The sequence below is a fragment of the Halichoeres trimaculatus genome, unplaced genomic scaffold (assembly GCF_033239565.1).
Source record: "Halichoeres trimaculatus isolate MK-OKI-2021-1 unplaced genomic scaffold, fHalTri1.1 fHalTri1_scaffold_17, whole genome shotgun sequence".
Taxonomy (NCBI): Eukaryota; Metazoa; Chordata; class Actinopteri; order Labriformes; family Labridae; genus Halichoeres; species Halichoeres trimaculatus.
The window spans coordinates 28,428,515-28,448,530 of record NW_027437195.1 but is presented as its reverse complement, the minus strand read 5'-3'; the positions used below and the strand labels follow the sequence as shown (position 1 = coordinate 28,448,530).

At 42.1% G+C, this 20,016-nt stretch overlaps 1 protein-coding gene across 3 annotated transcripts; it reads right to left on the bottom strand.

Annotated features, from left to right (window-relative positions):
- Positions 1–858: 858 nt before the first annotated feature.
- On the bottom strand, positions 859–18,579 carry nsd2 (nuclear receptor binding SET domain protein 2). 3 transcript variants are annotated; one of them, XM_074691962.1, is made up of 23 exons: positions 18,439–18,579; positions 16,369–17,015; positions 15,418–15,586; positions 15,129–15,295; positions 13,987–14,415; positions 13,621–13,840; positions 13,392–13,454; positions 12,918–13,027; positions 12,706–12,814; positions 12,495–12,610; positions 12,317–12,406; positions 10,828–10,954; positions 10,526–10,726; positions 10,218–10,397; positions 7,114–7,270; positions 6,823–7,025; positions 6,539–6,642; positions 6,182–6,451; positions 5,962–6,078; positions 5,102–5,243; positions 4,897–5,003; positions 4,536–4,731; positions 859–2,889 (listed from the first exon to the last, which is right to left on the bottom strand). In XM_074691962.1, exons 2-23 carry the CDS (start codon positions 16,984–16,986, stop codon positions 2,591–2,593), a joined length of 4,194 nt encoding a protein of 1,397 aa, XP_074548063.1. In that variant the 5' UTR covers positions 16,987–17,015; positions 18,439–18,579; the 3' UTR covers positions 859–2,590. The 3 variants fall into 3 exon arrangements, with proteins under 3 accessions (XP_074548063.1, XP_074548065.1, XP_074548064.1); XM_074691964.1 differs by lacking the exon at positions 18,439–18,579 and adding an exon at positions 18,156–18,269; XM_074691963.1 differs by lacking the exon at positions 18,439–18,579 and adding an exon at positions 17,181–17,515.
- Between the last annotated feature and the right edge of the window lie 1,437 nt (positions 18,580–20,016).

Here is a 20,016-nt window from a genome sequence, read left to right as displayed (position 1 = left end):
AATTTTTGATTTTATTCTTGCAAATTTACATTTTTATGACTTTATTTTTAGAAGTTTATGATTGTATTTATTTACATTTTAAAATATGACTTAAATTTGTCAATATATGCTTTTTTTGTAATTTATGACTGTTCTTGTGGATTTTTCAGTTTCTCATTAATTCTACATTAATTTACATTTTTCTTTTAATTTGACTTTATTCTAGTAAATTTAGTTTTAAATTTGACAATTTATTTCTTTTTTTTGTAATTTATGACTTTATTCTTGTTAATTTATAATTTTATTTCAATTAACACCTTTTTTTTAAATTTGACTATTCTTGCAAATAGATGACTTTAAAAATGTCATTTACGACTTTTTTTAATCCCTTTATTCCTGCAAATGCATGACAATCTGATAATTTTTTTTTTTTTTAATTGGTTTAGGTTAATTTCTTACACATATATGTCACTTAAAGTAGGCAAACCTCCTTAAAACCAATCAAGACTTGATTTAACTTAAAAACTATATATCAGAGATTCATAAATCACACTTAAAAATGGGAGAGTAGGGAGACATTTCAAGGATTGTAATAAACGTGAGTAAAACGTCCTCTGGACCCTGCGGAACTGGATCCTGAAAGACTGATGGTCGAGCTGTCGTCTCTGATGGATGTCTCACCTCTTTCAGGAGATTTTCATAATCTGACCTAATCCATGGGAGAGGTTAAAAAGTGAACAGGCCTCTCAGGATAACTTCACCCACCTCTGCCCGTTCACACTGTGGCAAAGGCAAAAAAAAAAGTCCGGCACAGACGTTGATTTCATGTTTTGCCACTTTTTAATGCATGATTCTACAGACGAGAGATCCTGCACAAAAAGTGTTTGAGCACTGCATCAAGAAAAAAAAAACATACAATGTCAGAAAAATTGTATGATATTTACAATAGATGCATCACTATTACCACTTATACATTATGTACATATTAGTCTCTGGTTTACTATGACAGTAGTTACAGAATGAAACCCCTACACACACAGTACACTTCAGCTCTACAGGGAATTACAGTGCTTACAAAAAACCACTGGACTACATTCACTCGACACAAGGTTAGGATACACTAAGAGCAAAATACTGGAGGCGCTGCACCGCTGGACATGTCGCACTCGCACGCCATGAGGGGAAACTAGAGGAAAAAAAAATGGTGCAGGTACACGGAAAAAAAAAAATTAAACATCGTCTTGTTGCGTTGAAACTTTGATAGTGGCTTCGAAATGTCACTGAAGGAAGCTGCCGTCTGATTGGAAGATTGAGCAACTTCTGATGGAGTCTGAAATCTGAGGCACAGATTGTTAGCAGCAGCAGCAGATGATGTTGATGATGATGATGTGAGACGATGATTATCGATTAGTCAACGAGATAAAAATAACCGCCAAGCAAACGGCTTTAGTTTGAAACTCCTCATTAGCTTAGCGGCTTAGCTTGATGAATAAAAATCACAAAAAGACTCAAAAACGAGAAGTTTCTGTGCATCGTTAAGACCTGAAGTGGACAAATCAGAGACTGCTTCTTGTGCGTGTATAAAAAAACGGATTTTTAGAGCGTTACAGGAAGTGTTTCTTCTGTTGATTTCAAAATAAAAGCTGCAGAATAAATCGTTTGAAACCACAACACACATTTAACTTTGTAGCACCAAAGTCTGACGGCAGCGAGAGGAGTCTGACGTGAGTCCTGAGAGTCACGAGGTGTTACGGAGCGCTGCGCAGGCGGAGAGGGAACTCCTGAGGAAACGGGTCGCTGAGGTCGGAGACGTTAGAGGTGTTTGATGATTTGAAGATCGAAGCGTTTGTGTTTCCTTCATTTTTCTTTCTGACCTCCCTGTAGTGTTTCTACGCCTGAGAGCGCTCGCTGTACGTCTCTGGACAAGCAGCTCGGCGCTGCCGTGTCAGAAAAAACAAAAGCTAGTCAAATCTAAAGCGTTAAACTGAGCTAAAGCGAAATAAGAGGCTGTAAAAGTCTAACGTTAACGTAACCTAAGGCTACAGAGAAGAATCAGAGGTCATCTGAGGCCGATCCATAGTGTCTTGTGTTCCATATTACATCTGGTGTATATACACTATATATAAAAATAAAAACAATCCATTTGGCAACCTGTTTGACGTCTCTTCCAGTATTCATCATTTTGGTCTTTGATATACACACACATATATATTTATAGCTATAAAACTCTGCTCTTCAGGATCATCGAGGCCGCTCGCTTCACGGCGAGCCGCGTTCTTTCTTTTTCCGCAGGCGCTAACTTTGACTTTAAAATAAAACAAAAACACAGCAGGAAAGTAAAAGGAATCAAAAAGGCAGTTTTGGTGGGTGGAGAGTGAAGCGTTTCCCGCCGCGTTGTGCTTTAACCACAGATGCTCTGCCTCAGTGCAGACGAGTGAAATCAACCTGAAAGTGTTCAAAGAAAAACAGTCGGAGCGGCGCTGGAGACGGCTGTGAGAGCTCAGCAGATTTCCCTGATAACCAACGAGTACAGTGCCTTGTTTCTGTGGGAGGGTTTAGTTTGGAGCAGAGAAGCAGGTGTTGAGGGAGCATGAGAGGGTCAAAGGTCACTTCAGGCCTCTGCAGCTTTCCTCCTGGAGCCCTTGGTTTTGGCCTCTCCTCCTGCCTTCTTGGAGCCTTTAGGAGGGCGCCCGGTGATGCTGGTCGTCTGGTTCGTTTCAGAGACCACGTCCTGACCGTTGGTGCCGTCCTGCTCGTCGTGCTCCTGACAGCAGAGCTGGCCCGTGGGGGGCCAGGGACGCAGCGCCCCCTCCTGGTGGGCCTTGCAGAAGGAGTTGGGGCAGAGCTGGCAGAAGGCCTCGGAGTTCTTCCCACAGACGTCACAGTGGTGCCAGGGGCAGTCCCAGCGGCCTGATGGAGACAGAGCACAAGTGGGTGAGAGTTACTGCGAGGCGTTAAAGCAGGGGTCTGCAACCCTCGCTTTAATAGGCGCCATTTAACCTCAACTCACCTGGATTAGAGTCAATCTGGAGCCACAAAGGTACTTAAACTTAACAATTACCTCTGGACTTTAAGGGGGATAAAACTTTGTGCAAATATTAAATCTAGTAAACAATTATCTACACAATTTTTTTTAAGTTTAAAAAACGGAAATCATCAAATTTAAAAAAATACAAAAAAAAAAAAAAAAAGGAATTTGCTAAAGTTTGCAAAAAATTCCAAAAATCTTTGAAATTCAAAAAAATTCAAAAACCTGCAAAATTACTTTGTACTATAAAATTTTGCAAAAATTTAAGAACTATTATAACTTTGAAAATGGCAAAATTTTTCTTTTTTTTTTTAAAAAAAAGCAAAAATTAAAAAACGGAATTTCCAAAAATTTTAAAAATGTTTTAAAATTCAAAAAATTGTCAAAAATTGCAAAATTTTCAATATTATTTTTTACTTCCAAATTCTGCAAAACTTTCAAGAAATTTTATAACTTTGAAAATTTGCCATTTTTTCCCCCAAAAAGCAACTATTTAGAAAAACAAGCAAATATTTATTTTTTTAATTTTAAAAAATGCCAAAAATTTAAAAAAGAAATTTGCAAAAATGTTTGAAATTCAAAGAATTGCAAAAAAAAAAATTTTTTTGTTTTTTCAAATGTTGCAAAAATTTCAAGAACTTTCATAACTTTGAAAATCTGCAAAAATGTATATCTATTTTTTTTTTTTTTTAAATTTGCAAAAAATTAACAAAAAAATCTGCAACTTTATTTTTTAATTTATAAAATCTGGCCTAACTGTTTGAAATTTTAGGAATTTCAAATTTTTGCCTTTTTCATTTATATTTTATTTATTTATTTTTAATTATACTTGAATTTCATAACATATTGATAATGTTGCTCAAACAATTTTGGTCGTTTGCTAATGTTTTGCCACATATCAATGATGTATATTTGGTGGGCATGTTGGTAGTTAAATAAATAAATCTACAAAGAATTAAAATCTATATTTTCTTCCAGATTAGTCTTTTTGTAGATGTAGTTATCTTCCCAGGGCTGTAAAACTTGAGGTTAGCCACAGGTGCATGGAAAGTTGGTGGGCTGTTTAGATGTGATACATAATTAGTTCAACAGAATGTTAACGTATGATTTTTTTTCTAGTGTCAGTGTCTTTAATCATCAATACCCTCTGTAAGAGAGTAAAAATTCTTTATTTTGATATTTTCTAAAGGTACAAGGAGCCACTGCAGAGGAGTCAAGGAGCTGCAGGTGTTATATAGGTGTCTGCTGTGGGCAGACAGGATCCAGGCGACAGAGACTGAACAGACTGCTGAAGAAGCTCAGTCCTGGACCCTGTGGAGGTGGAGACTGGATGGGCTGGAGAGTGGTGGACGGGATGTCGTCATCTAATTTCTTATGGACCTTTTTGCACTTTCTATACTCTTTCTTACTTTAGTTTTCTTAAATGCTGCGGTGACTCCTGAATTTCCCCTTGGGGATAAATAAAGTATTTTCTATTCTATTCTATTCTATATGCTCCTGACGTCTTCAGTGTGTGACGGTTTCTTACCGAAGGGTCTCTTGGTGAGGTTCAAGCAGGTCAGGTGATACGCTTTAGTGCACGCCTTCTTGTTACAGAGCACCAGCTGCCCTCCGTCTCCACAGCGGAAACACTCGTCGTCCGACTTCTTCCCCTCTGTTTTTCTCCGTTTGTACTTTCTCTTCATCCTCTTCCCTTTTGGCTCAGCTGTATGGCCGTTTGAGTTCTGAGAGGGAGACGAGCAGAGTCAGCTGCAGTTTCATCACTGACACCAGTCACATCAGGTCTATCTGGAAGGTCTCACAGAGCTACATGTGGACTGTTCATTGGCTGCTTATATCAAGGCCCTTTAAAGTAGGTCAGAAGGTGTTTGTGTCTCGATTCTGCTCACCTTTGGCCGATCCCCGAGAAAGCCACTGCAGTTTGGGGCGCCGCAGCGACAGACAGTCTTCTCGTTTCCGAGGCAATCCAGGTTGTAGTTAAAGGTCAGCTCGGTGCCTGTGTTAAAAAAACAACAGAGAGAAGGTTCAGGAAGTGAAGCAGGTGGGAAACACCTTCAGAAGAAGAAAGAACATGAGCGATCCAAAGAGTCTGACCTGCTGGGATGTCGCAGACAGCGAACAGGCCGACCCGGGTGTCACCGTTCACCGTCCACTTCTGCGTCTCACAGTTGGGCTGGCAGCTGTGGTTCATGAAGCGGGAGTAGTTTCCCTTTGGGCCGGCGTCGATGATCCGGTCCTGAAACAGTCGAGGAAGTTTAATTTTGTGTTTATTATTTTTTCTATTTTTTATTTTTTTATTGGAAACACGGTTAAAGAAAATTCAACGGTATTAATTCAAAATTAATTTTCTTTTTTTTTCCTTAACAGAACCAAAAACATCTCTGCATTCAAAAAACTAAATTAAAATCAGGTTCACACAATAAATAAAATTGATAGTTCTAGATTAGAATAAATAAATCATTTAAGAAAATTAATAATATATATATATTTTTAAAAATATATAATTTCATAAATAATAAAATACATTTAAAACAAATAAAATAAATAATTCAAGAAATGATAATACAAATAAAAAAATAATAATTTAAGAAAAAATTACACAAATTTTAAAAAATAATTTATGCTAAATGATAATACAAATTTAAAAAATGATTTAAGAAAAGATGATAAAAATAAATAAATAAATAAAAAATGATGATTACAAAAATTTAAAATAAACAAAAAAGTTTCAACTTAGTGTTTATCATTAACTTTTTTTTTAATGAGGTGAAATTGTGACTCCAGGTGTAGTACTGACTACTGTAATGTTACAGCCACCTGTGATGTAACATTCCCAATGCAATACCAGTCTGTTTCTGTGGCTCCCTGTGGAAACGGCTGCTGCAGGGAGAGCAGCGCCTCGACACACTGAGGAGCAAATGGAGCTGTACTGCGTCTCGCTGCGTTGCACTGACCTTATCGATGGTGAGCATGTAGAAATCTGTGATGTTGTTTTCATGGGCGTACTTGATCCTCGCCCTGCACTCCTCCTCGTCTATCAGCTCGCCAATGTATTCGTTCACGAACTCACCCTGTGAAAGACGGCAATGAGAAACGTCAGATCAATTAGATCAGAGGATGATTAAAAAACAAAAAGATTCATATTCAGAAGAGTCTCCTCCTCCTCTTCCTCACCTTCTTGATGTCCCTGAGAGCCACCAGGCCCCAGCCTTTGCCGGGCGTCTTGATGATTTTGGTCTCTGGGTAGAGGCGTTGGGTGAAGTCCTGGTTGCAGCAGCGCTCCCCGCTGGGACACACCTCAGGGTGACACTCGTACTGCAGCATGCGGTTCAGACACTCGGACTCGAACCCGCACGGGCGCTCCACTGACGGTTTGCAGTTACACTTGGGGATCTCAGAGATGTCTGCGGTGTACACCTGAACTCTACCGACCGGTTTGTTCACCTGAAGGAATGAAAAGATGTGCACTGTAAGACAAAGAGGCCTCAGCAGGTTCTTTTCCAATAAGGATCTTAAACGGAGGTTTCTAACCTTGATAAATTTATACGGAGGGGGTTTTCGGCTGTACTCTTGTGCTTCCTTGGCTTCTCGTTTGATTTTGATCTCCTTAAACCGAGCTTCAGCCTCCAACAGAGCTGAGGAAACAAACGATGCGAAGGTTTGGTGAAAGACATTCATGAGGCACAACTAAAAAACAACAAGATGTCAAAATATCTGTGTACAATTGTGTTTCTGACTCCTCTCATCGTGCTTTTCACCCTCCTTCCTCACACTCTTTCGACTCCCCGTGCGTCACGTTTGCTTTCCTTGCTCACCATTCTTGAAGACTTTCCCGATCCCGGTCCTCTGGTGCTTGCTGCCCCTGTCTCCCTCCATGTACGGAAACACTCGGCCCTGGTGGGTCCAGAAGTAGTCTTTGGAGCCGAAGAAGAAAACCGGGAACTCTCCGATCTCGTGTCGGAGGTGCTGGATGTTGGTGGGGATGTTTCTGGGGTGGTGGATCTCTGCAGGCCACCATCTGAGAGGGGGAGGAACGGAGAGATGAGTTTTTGATTTAAGAAGGAAATGAGATAAAAACAGATCCCATCTAGGCGATGTTCTCTGACCTGTAAGTTCCCAGTTTGACCCAGATGATGTCTCTGTATTTGGGTTTCTTTCCTGCCCGACAGTCGTTGCAGAACCAGCTCCCATCAGGCATTGCGATGTTCAAGCAGTCAGGGTGAAAAGCTGCAGGGCAGGACTCGCAGCAAAGCAGCTGCCCTCCTAAAAACACACACACACACGACGGAGAGATTCAATTTAAGCTTTAAAAGCTTTCCAGACGAGGAGGAACGACTTACGCTGATCACAGCTGAGTCATCGTGCACAGGGTGATAAAAACAAGCAACATCAAGCGCTAACGCTCAGTCCAACTCATCTAACAACCCACCCACACCCACACCCACAGTCTCCTGTTCTCCACGGTCACTCGTGGACACGGGGACGGCTGCAGCAGCTCAGATGGATTTCAACGAGATTTATCACCAATGACACAACGTCTCAAATGTGGTCGGCGTCAAGAGAAATATTTTCTGACTACACCTGGAATTTAAACTGTTTTAAAGATTCCTCCTTAGCCACCAACAGACCTTTCCACGCCTCTGCTCAGAGGATTAAAATGAACGCTTCTTATGAAATACAAGCTCAGATTCTTGGGGTTGACACTAAACAATGATTTTGTCACATTTTTAGGTGAGAGCGAGCAGCCAGACTGAACACATTTCACTCCTCATGAGCTAACGAGCATCTGGATCGCTGTGGTTTTAACCTCTGCTTAAGTGACTTCCAGGAAAGCATGTGCAGAAGATTTTGGGACTCAGGGCTCCAGTTTTTTCTCACAGGTTAGAAAACGCAGAGAAGGATGAATCTTTTCAAAGTGATAACTACAAACAGCTGGAGAGGAACCTGACATATGTAAACTTTGCAAAAAAGTTTGTAAATTTGATGGAGCCACATTTATAAGAGACAGGCATTCGTTGGATGAGCTGCAGAGCTGTTTATGTGGGTTGTGACCGATAAAACATTTGCTTGTTTCAAGTAGGGAAGAGAATTTACAGTAATTCCTCTATTTGATAACTCTACATGCATCTTTTCTGCTCTCATAGATGTTTTTCCTCCGTGGCAGAGGCTTGTACTCTAGCTCTCTGAATCGTTCACTTTCCACTAAACTCAAAGTGATACACCTGGATGGAACAAGTTGGGTCCTATCACAAGGTTTAGGGCAGAAATTACCCCTACAGCAGTTTGTGCAGCAGAAGCCCAGAGCGCTCACACCAAACACCCCCTCCCTGCTCCTCTGCAGGTTTCCTCTGTACTCAGACGGGGCCATATTTTACTTGACCAAAAACACAAATAAACGGACTCCCACTGAAAAAATCTGATATGGGTCTGCATTCACGCTTTATTTAGAGAATTTTCAGCGCGTTACTTTCACACAAAAACACCGCTAAATAAGGCTCTAGTTCTCATCGTGGCGTAAAACGGCGCTACCTCCGCTGCAGAGCCACAGCTGGCTACGAGGCGCTCGCCGCTTAGTGTACCGGTCCGCGCGCGCAGCGTGCCAGATATAAACAAACGCAGGTAATCTGCCAGGACCAAGAGACACAATGAGAACTAGAGCCTTATTCAGCCTACTTGCAAAAAAAACCCCGTGAAATTATTTCATCATTATCAAAATTTAAGACATGGGCCTGAGATTGTGTGATTTGCTATATTGTTGTATTTAATTTCTCTCTTTAAAACTAGTAGTGACATTAATTTATAGCAGGTGTACCTCTCACAATCTTTATTGTTGTATCTTATTGTGACTAAAATCTTTTATGTATTTATTTTATTTTATTGTTTTCAATTTTTGTATTTTTATACTGACTCTGAGTGAGTAAATTATTTCTATTCCATTCTATTTTATAACTTTATTGGCCGAATGTTTAACGTCCCAATCAGAGAACAGTCGCAAGGAGGAAAATAATATTCATGGATATTTTTTGAGCTTGAATACCTTAAAAATTGAATACCTATTAAAACCACAATTAAGACTTTTTAATACTTTTTAAGGGCCTTAATTTTCCCAAAATTGATTTATCAACTTTTAATAATTTTTAAGACGGACACCGGACACCCTGACTAGGAGATCCTGTTCTTACGCCATCTTAGCCATGTGTTTCTGTACAACAGGTTAAAAATTTTTGAGTGTGCCTGGCACGAAAATTTTTCGCGTAAAAAGTAGGGATGCACCAATCCCGGTATTGGGTATTGGCCCCGATCCAGCCCCTGAAAGCTGGATCAGGTATCAGTGGGAAAAGATTGGTCCAAACTTGACACTAAGGCTAAACTATGATTTAGTCACCGAGGTGTAAAATTTTACAATCAAGCAGTCATTTCTGTAAATTCTGAAGTATTTTTCTAACCAAACTGCTGTTAAACATTTAAACACTTATAGTTTAAATAAATATTAACTTTAATAATTCCATATGTGCTAATTTTTGTGTTTTACTCAAAACATTACCAGTCTTAGAGCATGCAGGTTATTATTTAACACTGGTATCAGATCAGGATCGATATCGATCAATACCCAAAGTTCAGGTATTGGTATTGGGACCAGAAAAGTTGGATTGGTGCATCCCTAGTGAAACTGACTGCACAAGGGGGCATAGGTGGAAAAATGACGTCATTCGTCTACACAAAGCCACGCTAACATGTCACAAATCAGCCTTTAGGCAGAGACAAAAGCCGGGCACATGTAACGTATTTCCTCAAGTTATGTCGCCAAAAGCAGCGCTTGCAAATGTGTGCAAATAAAAGTTACAACAGGAATTTGATTTGACTCAATTTTTAAAACCGATCCCTAGTTTCAAGCCTCTGGTACCTGTTTAGCACGTACTGGCAGCGACTGTATGAGCCCTGCTACAGTCGTCTACTCCAAGAATCAGCACGCCCCGTTTGACTGGTCTGTAAAGGACTTGTGCAGTACGTCGACACCACGCTGTTTCATAAAACCGAGCAGCAGCATTCTTTGGGGTGGATCCCATAAAACGTGAGGATTTCAGAGACAGGCTGTGAAGTCTGTTTGGCAGCATTGTTACAACAAAGGAATAATCCACCAAACACACATCGTCATATTTTCGTGGTCAGGGTGTCTGCGTCTGAGGCGCTGATAAAAGACGAGACAAACCTTTGGAGCAGACGAAGCACCAGCTGACGTTGACGTGGCTGTGGTGGCTGTAGCCCTTCTTTGCGTTGAAGTGGTTGGTGCAGATAAAGGCGGTGTTTGAGATCATCTCACTGCCTGCAGCCACACACTGGTCGCCAATGTGGTAAGCCACAGGGCAGCGAAGGCAGCGCATCAACCTTCCTGTGGTACAGAAAGGGAAGGAGACACCAGATTAGACAGATTCAGATGAGAAAGATACGTGAGCTGAGATAACAGCAGCTGCTGCCAGGTCACGTGCTCCCAGGGCATCATATGATGATGAGTCTCACCTTTGGTGGACCTGTTCTTGGTGCGGGAGCCGTAGTGGCAGCTCAGGCAGGCGTGAAGCGGGCAGCGGAAGCCCTTATTGTCTAACACAGTGAGTGGGTTCGGGCTGATGCACGCCTCGTGGTAAAACTTGCCGCAGTGAGGAACGTGGCAGCGACGCACCGTGCCGTCAGACTGCTTACACACGAAACACGAGTGAATCCCTGAACACAGAAACAAGAGAAAGAAACGGAGGAAGATGTTAAGTTTTAGAAACAGGAATAAATACTTTAACTCAGCAGTTTTTAAAAAGTGGGAACCTCACCTGAGCTGCACTCCTGACACTGCATCTTATCTTCAGGCATGAAAGAGACGCCGAGACAGTGGAGATGAAACATCCCGTTGCACTGGCCTTCACAGGGAACCAGCTCCTCACCCGCCTGCTCGCACGTCTATCAGAAAATACACAAAAAGTAAACAGAGTTCATCACTTCAGTGCGTACACTCAGACATTTAGGGAGGAAAAGGTTCAGAGACTCAGTTTTGACACTACGCTGGTTTGCAAAGTTTAGCAGTTAGGAGCAAAATATGCAACAACTGAGAAGATCTGCTCTCCAAAACAAACACACAGCTTGGTAAGACTCACTACGACAGTGTATTGGGGCCATTTAAAGAAATCAAAAAATAGGTCTTTCCAGTCATTCCAGATGGGCTGTTGTCAAACTTTAAAAAATTAATACACCTCATAGAAACATTTCTCATGTCCAATTGTTGCGGTGATTTGAAGATATCATTTGACTGCCTTGTATTCAAGTCCTCTTTTTTTCTAGAAAGTTTTGTTTTCATTAGTTATAAGAGGTTAAAAATTAGGTTTTACATGACGTTCAGCGATGATTGACAGCTGACATTGTGTATTTTTTTCAGGGATTGCAAAATATGTCAGGAGGTAGAGTCAAGAAGTGATTAGACTCTCGAAAGAACAAAAATATATATTACTTTTGTCACCCGGCTCCACTCAGATTCCCCCAGACTTTCAAATATTTTTAGTGGCCTTATTAGGCTGCCGTACAGTCACATCCTTACAACAGTGGCGGATTCTTAAATCTTTACCCTGGACAAACACAACCCATTCTGGCTAATGGTGTCACCGAAATCAGCGCCAAGCAGACGCTCCTCACGGCACCTTTAAAGTGATACTCTGGGATGGAACAAGTTGGGTCCTGTCACAAGGTTTAGGGCAGAAATTACCCCTACAGCAGTTTGTGCAGCAGAAGCCCAGAGCGCTCACACCAAACACCCCCTCCCTGCTCCTCTGCTGGTTTCCTCTGCACTCAGACGGGGCCATATTTTACTTGACCAAAAACACAAATAAACAGACTCCCACCGAAAAAATCTGAAACCGCACGCGAACTGATACACTAAGCGGCGAGCGCCTCGTAGCCAGCTGCGGCTCTGCAGCGGAGGTAGCGCCGTTTTACGACACGATGAGAACTAGAGCCTTATTTAGCGGTGTTTTTGTGTGAAAGTAACGCACTGAAAATTCTCTAAACAAAGTGTGAATGCAGACTGATATCAGATTTTTTCGGTGGGAGTCCGTTTGTGTTTTTGGTCAAGTAAAATATGGCCCCGTCTGAGTGCAGAGGAAACCTGCAGAGGAGCAGGGAGGGGGTGTTTGGTGTGAGCGCTCTGGGCTTCTGCTGCACAAAAACACTGCTGTAGGGGTAATTTCTGCCCTAAACCTTGTGATAGGACCCAACTTGCTCCATCCCGGAGTATCACTTTAAGACAGTAAAGCTTCAAAGAGGCGGACCTACCTGGCAAACAAACTCCTTCTTTCGTTCACCCTTTTTTGTCCCATCTAAGCTGTCACTGGGAGAATCAGGACGCTCCTCACTCCCAGAGCCCTGCAGAAAAAAAAAAAAAAACAGTTTAAGAGTTTATAAAACAGAGACTACAGAGATACATCTGCTACGTGTTTTTTTTTTCTCTTACCTCAGGGTCTGGATACAGGGAGGACCGCCTCTTCTTCGCCTTGGAGGTCAGAGCTTGGCTTTCTCCATCCTGTTTCCTTTTCCTCCTACGCTTTGGTTTCTCAGCGTCCTGGTCATCTGAAAGTGATGATAACCAAGTCATGTAGAGTAATGACATATTTAACCAAACAGAGCGAGGTCTTTCTCCGCCACAGACGACTCTGATGTTTTACCTGTGGGGACAGCTGTCGACCTTTTCCCTCGCTTCTTGATTTCTTGCGTATCTGTATCCGTTTTCTTCCTCCTCCTCCGCTTTTTCTCCGTTCCCTCTGATGCTGTGGTCTGGAAAAGATTGTGGATGTTGAACGTGAGGAATAAAGTTGTATTAAGAAAGCTCCTGTTGCTTTCGAGGATCTTGTGAGAAGCGGTTGGGTCTTACTCTCACCTCGTTCTCGACTGGTTTTCTTATTCTGCGCCTCTTCTTCGGCTGCTGACCCTGGTCTGCTGGATCTTCTGTTAACAGCCTTTTCGTGCCCCTCTTCTGCGTTTTTTTGGCTGGAAAAATAAAAAAACATACAAGGTTAAACTATCTTATTTGCTCCTGACTAAGATGGATGTCATTTTTTTTTTATGTTAGAGCAGGGAAAGACCTTTAAGAGGACTTTCAACCACCAGTCTTAACAAGGTTACCCTGATTATTCAGAGTCTTTCAAGACAAGATATGGATTTTAAGAAAAGAAGATTTTTATTCAAAAATGTGAGAAATTGAAGACAACAACATCACGTATGCATAATCGCTCTCTGGGACTCTGTTACGCTGTTTCGAGGTGTGACGTGCAAGATCAAATGTGTAATGACAGTAGAAGTGTGTGCTAGCTGTGTGTAAGAGGCTCATGGTGAGTTTATGACACAAACTCACCTGAGGAAGCGGCCTGAAGCTCTTCTGGAGTCCTCCTCCTGCGCCGTTTCTTCACTTTGTCAACTGGAACAGGAAAAGATTCATCATACACTGATTACAAAAGCTTCATATGAGAGGAAAACACACCTATCAGTCTCACAAAGCTCGCTAAAATCAGCCCAGCTACAGCCACATCTACAGGCCTAAGGCTAGCGCTAATACGAAGCCGAAGTTTCAACTTTCAACCAACCTGGAACTGAAACTAGAAGCAAGCCTGGCTCTGTGATATCATCTGTCGAAGAAAACAGTTTTGATTTCCTTTTCTTTGTGGGATGGGAGGCGTTGTCCGTTGCAGATTTCTTCCTCCTTCTCACAGTCTTAGTAGGAGACTGAGCTTGTCTGGGTCTTCGCTTCTTCTTCTGAGGTATCGCTGATTCAGGCTGAACGTCTGGTGTGAAAGAGGTGGGATCCTGTGAAGACAGCAACAAAATATTGGATGAGTCTGAAAATATTGGAGAACATGAATCCCAGAAGAAAAGGAACAGAAATAAAATAAGATGAATTAAAAAAAGGTAAAATGATGCATCAGAGGGGTAGTTTTGTGACTTATTAGTACCTGTGAGTCTGTCTGCTGATGAAGCATCACCTCAGGAGAAAGTGTGTTCAACTTCTTTAATGAGAGGACACCATTCAGATGTTTTTTGCCCCTCGCCTGCCACACTCCTTTCTGGAGTTTCTTCCTGGGTGCTCTTGCTGCTTTCCCTGATGAAGTGCTGTCTGTGGACTGAGGTGCAGCTGATGGATCGGCTGCCAGCAGGAAGGGGAGCTCTGGGTTAAGCCTGGACAGTGTTTCCTGGGCCGTCTCGTTGCTTGGTTCTGGTTTTAGCTTCTCCAGGATGTGGGGGTTCAGATGAGGCCCGTTGTCGTCATACAGAAACGCAAAGTTTGCCATGCGATCGTCCAGGGACATGCTGAGGGCCTCCTTGGCCTGGATGACGCCCATGTTCCACTGAGCCTTCAGTTTGCGGGGCACGGAGGGGGGCGTCTGCAGGACACAGATGAAAAATGGATCGTAAGTGAGACAAACAAGAAACAGGGTCACATCCTTGATGAGCAGCATGAGAAAACTTTGTGAAAAAAGTCTTTGTTGCAAGTATAAACTTTGCTCAACCGTGTTTTTGTCACTGTGGCATCTTGTCCTCATTAATCTTTGTACGGCCTATTCTTAAGAGATGGCGTCTGCTTATTCTGGGGGTGCACCGATCACAATTCCTGGCTGATCACCAATCTTTAAAAAGCCTGACCTATCGAAACTAATTTGGGCGGATACCGATTTTTATAACTGACAGCATATACCTTTGATGTTCCAATCTTATTTTATTGAAAATCATTGAATAATAACTGTGAAACAATAAAACCTTCAAGTTTTAACTTAAACAACCAATTAAGTGTCCTGAGTTTTAGGTCTCTGAGCAAAAAGCAACAATGGCTGGCTGTCAGACCTTCCCGGAGGAAATCTGCATCAATCGATTGGTGCATGTCTAATTAAAAGCAGTAAAAATCTGGGTTAAACAAATAGAAAGCAACTTGATGTGATTCCTCACTAATGTGCAATTTAGAGAGAAGAGATAACTTTGCATAAGACACTATGAGGAAAAATCATGTCGACGTTGTAAGCTTTCAGAACTCAGTCTCTACACCCGTATCCCCTACAGCACAGTGTTCAGGTGCATCGTGCAGAAGCAGTAACTAATTAACCTTTTTGTGGATTAAGCGGGAAGCCAGCTGTTTGTTGCCTTGGCTGAGCTCCTGATATTGATCCTCCCCAGTGAAGGACACCATATTCTTCTCAAAGATGTAGCCTCTCTCTGGAGCGTCTCCAAAATACTGCACGTGATAAAGGAGACCCAATCTGCTGCTGGTTGCTGAAGAGGAGACAGACACGTTAAAGCTGGAAATTATTTACAGAAGTGGCACAAATATCTAAAATGACTCTTGATTTAGCATCACTTTGCTGTGTTAAAATGATAAACTGACAGAACAGTACCTTTCTGTTTCTGCTTGAAGTGATTATTGAATTCTGGGTCGGTGGTCACCATGCAGGGCCACCAGGGATACCCAGAAACCTTCGTCCAAACCAAATCGCCGACGGAGAAACAAATGTGCAGAGGCAGCTCTACAGTCGCCTCACCCACCAGCTCTGGGATGAGATCAGGCTGTCAAAGAAAAGCAACAAGTTATTTTTTATTAATCAGACGTTAAACTTTAAGTTTACAACACCACTTTTTTTTAGTTGGAGTTAGGGCTGCAGCTACGAGTATTTCAGTATTCGAGTATTCTACTGAAAATCCCATCAATAAATCAAGTAATCGGACAAAATACATTTTTGTTTAGTTAAAGAGCAGATATTTTTAAAATGAAATTTTTCTCTTTAAGAAATATAATTTTCTGATACAGCATGTCAGTAAGAGCACTAACTTTGGTAGCTCCAAAATTTGTAAACACACTTTGACACATTTTTTGTGCCTTGTACATCTCATCAAATGTTGCGGACCCAAATGGCACCCGTTTCGTAGAATGACCCATTCGTCTCCAAACTCCAGAAAAGAAGCTACATTTGTTGCTAGTTGCTATTTTGTATAATAGGTAGCTTGAGGGGTCTGAAAACTCTCTTAATATGTGGCCTCCGCTCTATTTGAAATACCACTCTTTGATCTTTTTTTAAATTAAACGATTCCTCGAGGCGGAGAAAATTACTCGAGTATTTTTTCTAATCGAGTACCTCGAGTCATTCGAGGAATCGTTTCAGCTCTAGTTGGCGTGATTAATAGTGACTGTATTCTAACACCATTCTTGTAGCATAGCTGCAGTGCATGACTCAGTTAATGTCTGCTTTACATTAACTCAGTGTGAGTAATACTGACGTATGTTAACATTTGTTTTAACTTAAAAGTTGCTCATCAGATTCTTGGAACTGAAGTGGAAATAAAAGTAAAACCTCTTCAGCCGCTCTGGATTCATCTACAGCATTTGTGTGGTCAAGCTGGTCCGCAGGGATGGCAGAGGAGCTGAGGTCTGGTTGAGGTTCTGGTTTCTGAGGTCTCCCCCTCCTTTTCTTCACTTCCTGTCTTTTCTCTTGTCCAGATATAGTCTCCTCTGTGGTTGTTACTAAAATGGTCCCGTTGGCAAAGCTCGGCTCAAACAGCGGCTGCGTGACCACCTGGGGTATCGTCACCTCAAGTTCAGCTTCAGTATGAGGGGTGCAGTTGTGCTGATGTGTGCCGTTTGTAGCAGGGACCTCGGCCTCCTTGAGGATCGGAGTCTCTGGAGCACAGAGCTTAGGCAGAGTGTCTTGGTCCCCGTTGAGGACTCGGGAGGTGAGGTCTTTGAGCCTCTCGTGGCTGTGGTTGTTGTGACTGTGGCCAGCCATCATCTGGAGGACACCGTCCTGTACTGTAGCGGCTAACTGGGCAGCAGCTTTGTCCAATAGCAGAGTTGGGTCACTACTCAAATCCCCCCCACCTTTACGTACACTGAGGCACTCAGGCGGCTGCTTCATGCTGATCGGATTGGCTGGTTCAGGCATTGAAGGCAGGGAACTACCTTTACTGTCCATCCCATGTAAACCCCTCCAGGCTCACTGAGCTACAAGACAGAGAAGATGAAAACTTAAATCCACAGGTTCCACCTGCACATGCAACAGCAAACAAACAATAACATGCAATATTCAGTTAATCTCCTCCCAAAATGGCATTCTGGGATATAAATCCTTTGAACATCACGTTAGAAATTTTACAAAATGGCACTCACTCGCTCCAGCCGAGCATAAACGGAGAGCTTGGAGGCGACAGGGAAAACTGCACCTGTCACGGAATGTTCCGGCCGCCTGGTTTTGGGTGTTTTTATAAGAAAGTCGAGCGACTCGAATAACAAGAAACCGGATTCAGCAGTAGCAGCGTTGCCTATGCAATGCAAAGAACACTAATGTCCCAAAGCAATCAGCACCCATGCATTAATCCCTACTCATGTGAAAGGGGTCAAATCAAATAAATCCTCCATTTAATTCCTGCATGCATCAAAAGAAAACATCATACTGCGACGAATTTGAGATGTCTCCCTCCTGGAGAAGAAGTGGCTAGCGGCTAGCTGCAGATTGAGCCAAAGCGGTATGGAGAAGGCAGGAGGCTGGCTGCAAGCTCCACCGCATGAAGCGAATGCCCAATGAGTGGGAGGCTAGCTGTGCAGCGTAACCACCGCATCACCGGCGAGAAAAGCCGCGGAAATGAACAGCTTACACATCCAAATAAGCTAACACAGCATAGAGTTCAACGCATCGAGCATCAATTAAAACTAAGCATGGTCTTAAGTTACGACTGGAAACAGCTAGCTGAGTTGGACTGTGTCTACAAAACGGCTCAACATGCCATTGAGGTTACTGTAAGATTAACACGGACGTTTGCAACAACTGCTTCAGCATCGTACAGTTGCGTCCTCTCCACTGACTAATCCGTGGTAGCACCATCATGTCATACGAGAAACGGGCTCCGGCTACAACTTGTAGCATAAAGCACGATGTGGGGAGTCTCGTGGAAACCAGCCATGGATCAGCGAACAAGCATTTTCTCCATACACCGTATAACAGCATCCCTGTCATAGCTACAGTCAGCCATTACACCGCATTCCAGCAATTAGACAAAGCCGCCTGCTCAGAGCTAAACGCTGCCAACTGGCTGAACAACTACCTAGCAGGCTAGACTGGATTACACATATTAATAAATAACTTACTGTTGCATGGTTGTGACAGTCAAATCGCGCTGTTTCGCTTCTGTTTCATTCATATACCCAATTCATGACAGCTTGTTCGAAAAAAGCTAACGGCGCTAGCCGAAGCTACCCTGCTCTCCATTAAAGGCGCATTGAATGTTAGCATGGTAAGCTAGCGTGCTAACTCCCAGCTCCTCTCAGCTAAAATGGATGGTCGGCCTGAACAAGTGTACCTACAACAGCTCCAGCCGGCGAATATAAGCAGCGTTGACAATAACATGAAAGGCAGTTTCTTCATAGTTACCTGTTAAACCTCCTCTCAGTGGTTAAAGGGGGAAAGTGTCCATATTCTTCCCGTTAAGCGAAGATTTCATTCGGCTTGAATCAAAAGCTTGCGGGAAACTCAAACTCTCCGGCCAACCAGCGCGAAAAATACTCACTTCTGATTGGTCGGGACCCAGCGAGGCTCCAACCGGTCCTTTCAAAAACCCAACCGTAGGAAGTGGCTGACCCCGGTGGCTCCCGTCTGTTTAAACAGAAGTGTACACTTTTTCTGAGGTTATTTCTCATAGTCAGACCCCAGTTTTACTACATATGTGTGTGTCTGTTCACAATGATAGCTAACATGATAACACAACAGCCATTTATGTTATTTTACAAGTTACTTTCATCCAGCTTTAATAGTTTTCTCTTGACCACAGAACTGTACCAGTCAAAAATGCCCTTACTGATGAGCTTCTAGGTTTATATACAGAGGCAGTCCAACCATTAGAGGTCTGCAAATGCCAGTTTAGGGCATAAACTACTACAGGGACACCAAAAAGTACTAATTCAAATATGGTTCAGAATTTTTCTTTTTCTTCAATTCTACAAATCAGTACACTACAATTGCATCATAATGCCTGTAACCTATGAGTAAGCATCAGGTACTGTAAACATTATCGACAGAGAGTAGCAAAAAGCAGCTGCTTGCATTAGCAGTGCTATATTAGCTAACTGACTCAAGAACTGACATACAAGAGGTGCTGTTTGATAGTGCAGAGACCTAATTTTACAAGCATTTATCAAGTAAATGAGGATTGAAAACATGGAGAGTAATAAATGTGGAGGCCCATGTTCACCTTGGGCCCCAAAATTGATGAATCTGCTATTATTTTATCAACAAAATTTGGCCTAAGATATCTTAAATTATTTTATTGTTTTTTTATGTAAAGCGACTTTGAGTTTTTTGAAAAGCGCTCTATAAATAAAATTTATTATTAAATTTATTATTATTATTATTAAATGTGTTTTGGAAAGCTCACTTGGAAGAACTCACCATTAACCCTTTAATCTGTAGATTATATGGTCAAGATGCAAAATAGCTTTAATATTTACTTAGAAAATTCCCATTGAGACACAAATTTCTTTTACTGTGAGTCCTGGCCAAAACAGCAGCATAGAAATCTTTAACACAAGATAATGTAAATCACATTAATAAATCAGCAGCATTCAGTTGCAGGCTGAGAATTATAACAAATACAGCCTCTACATGGCAGTAGTGGATCTGTATCCTCATTTGGCCACATCACTTGCAGTCCCTGGCCCAGAGGCCCACTGTTTATGATGTCTGTCTATATTTATCTAAATACAGAAACCAGCACTGTCTTGTATTATTAGTGTATTTAATGTAAGTAACCACTACATTGCCCTCTTTGTTTCCCCTCTTTGTGGCTTTAAAAGCAGAAAGGCTGACACACAACTACGTCGCGTGCTGCAGCATAGATTTCCATCACGTGCTCACTGACCTGGTTATGGCAAAGCAGAGCAGGGGCCCTGATTCTTTCTCCCTACACACAAACGCTGCACTGTAAATTCAAGCATAAACCTGCAGTACCAACAC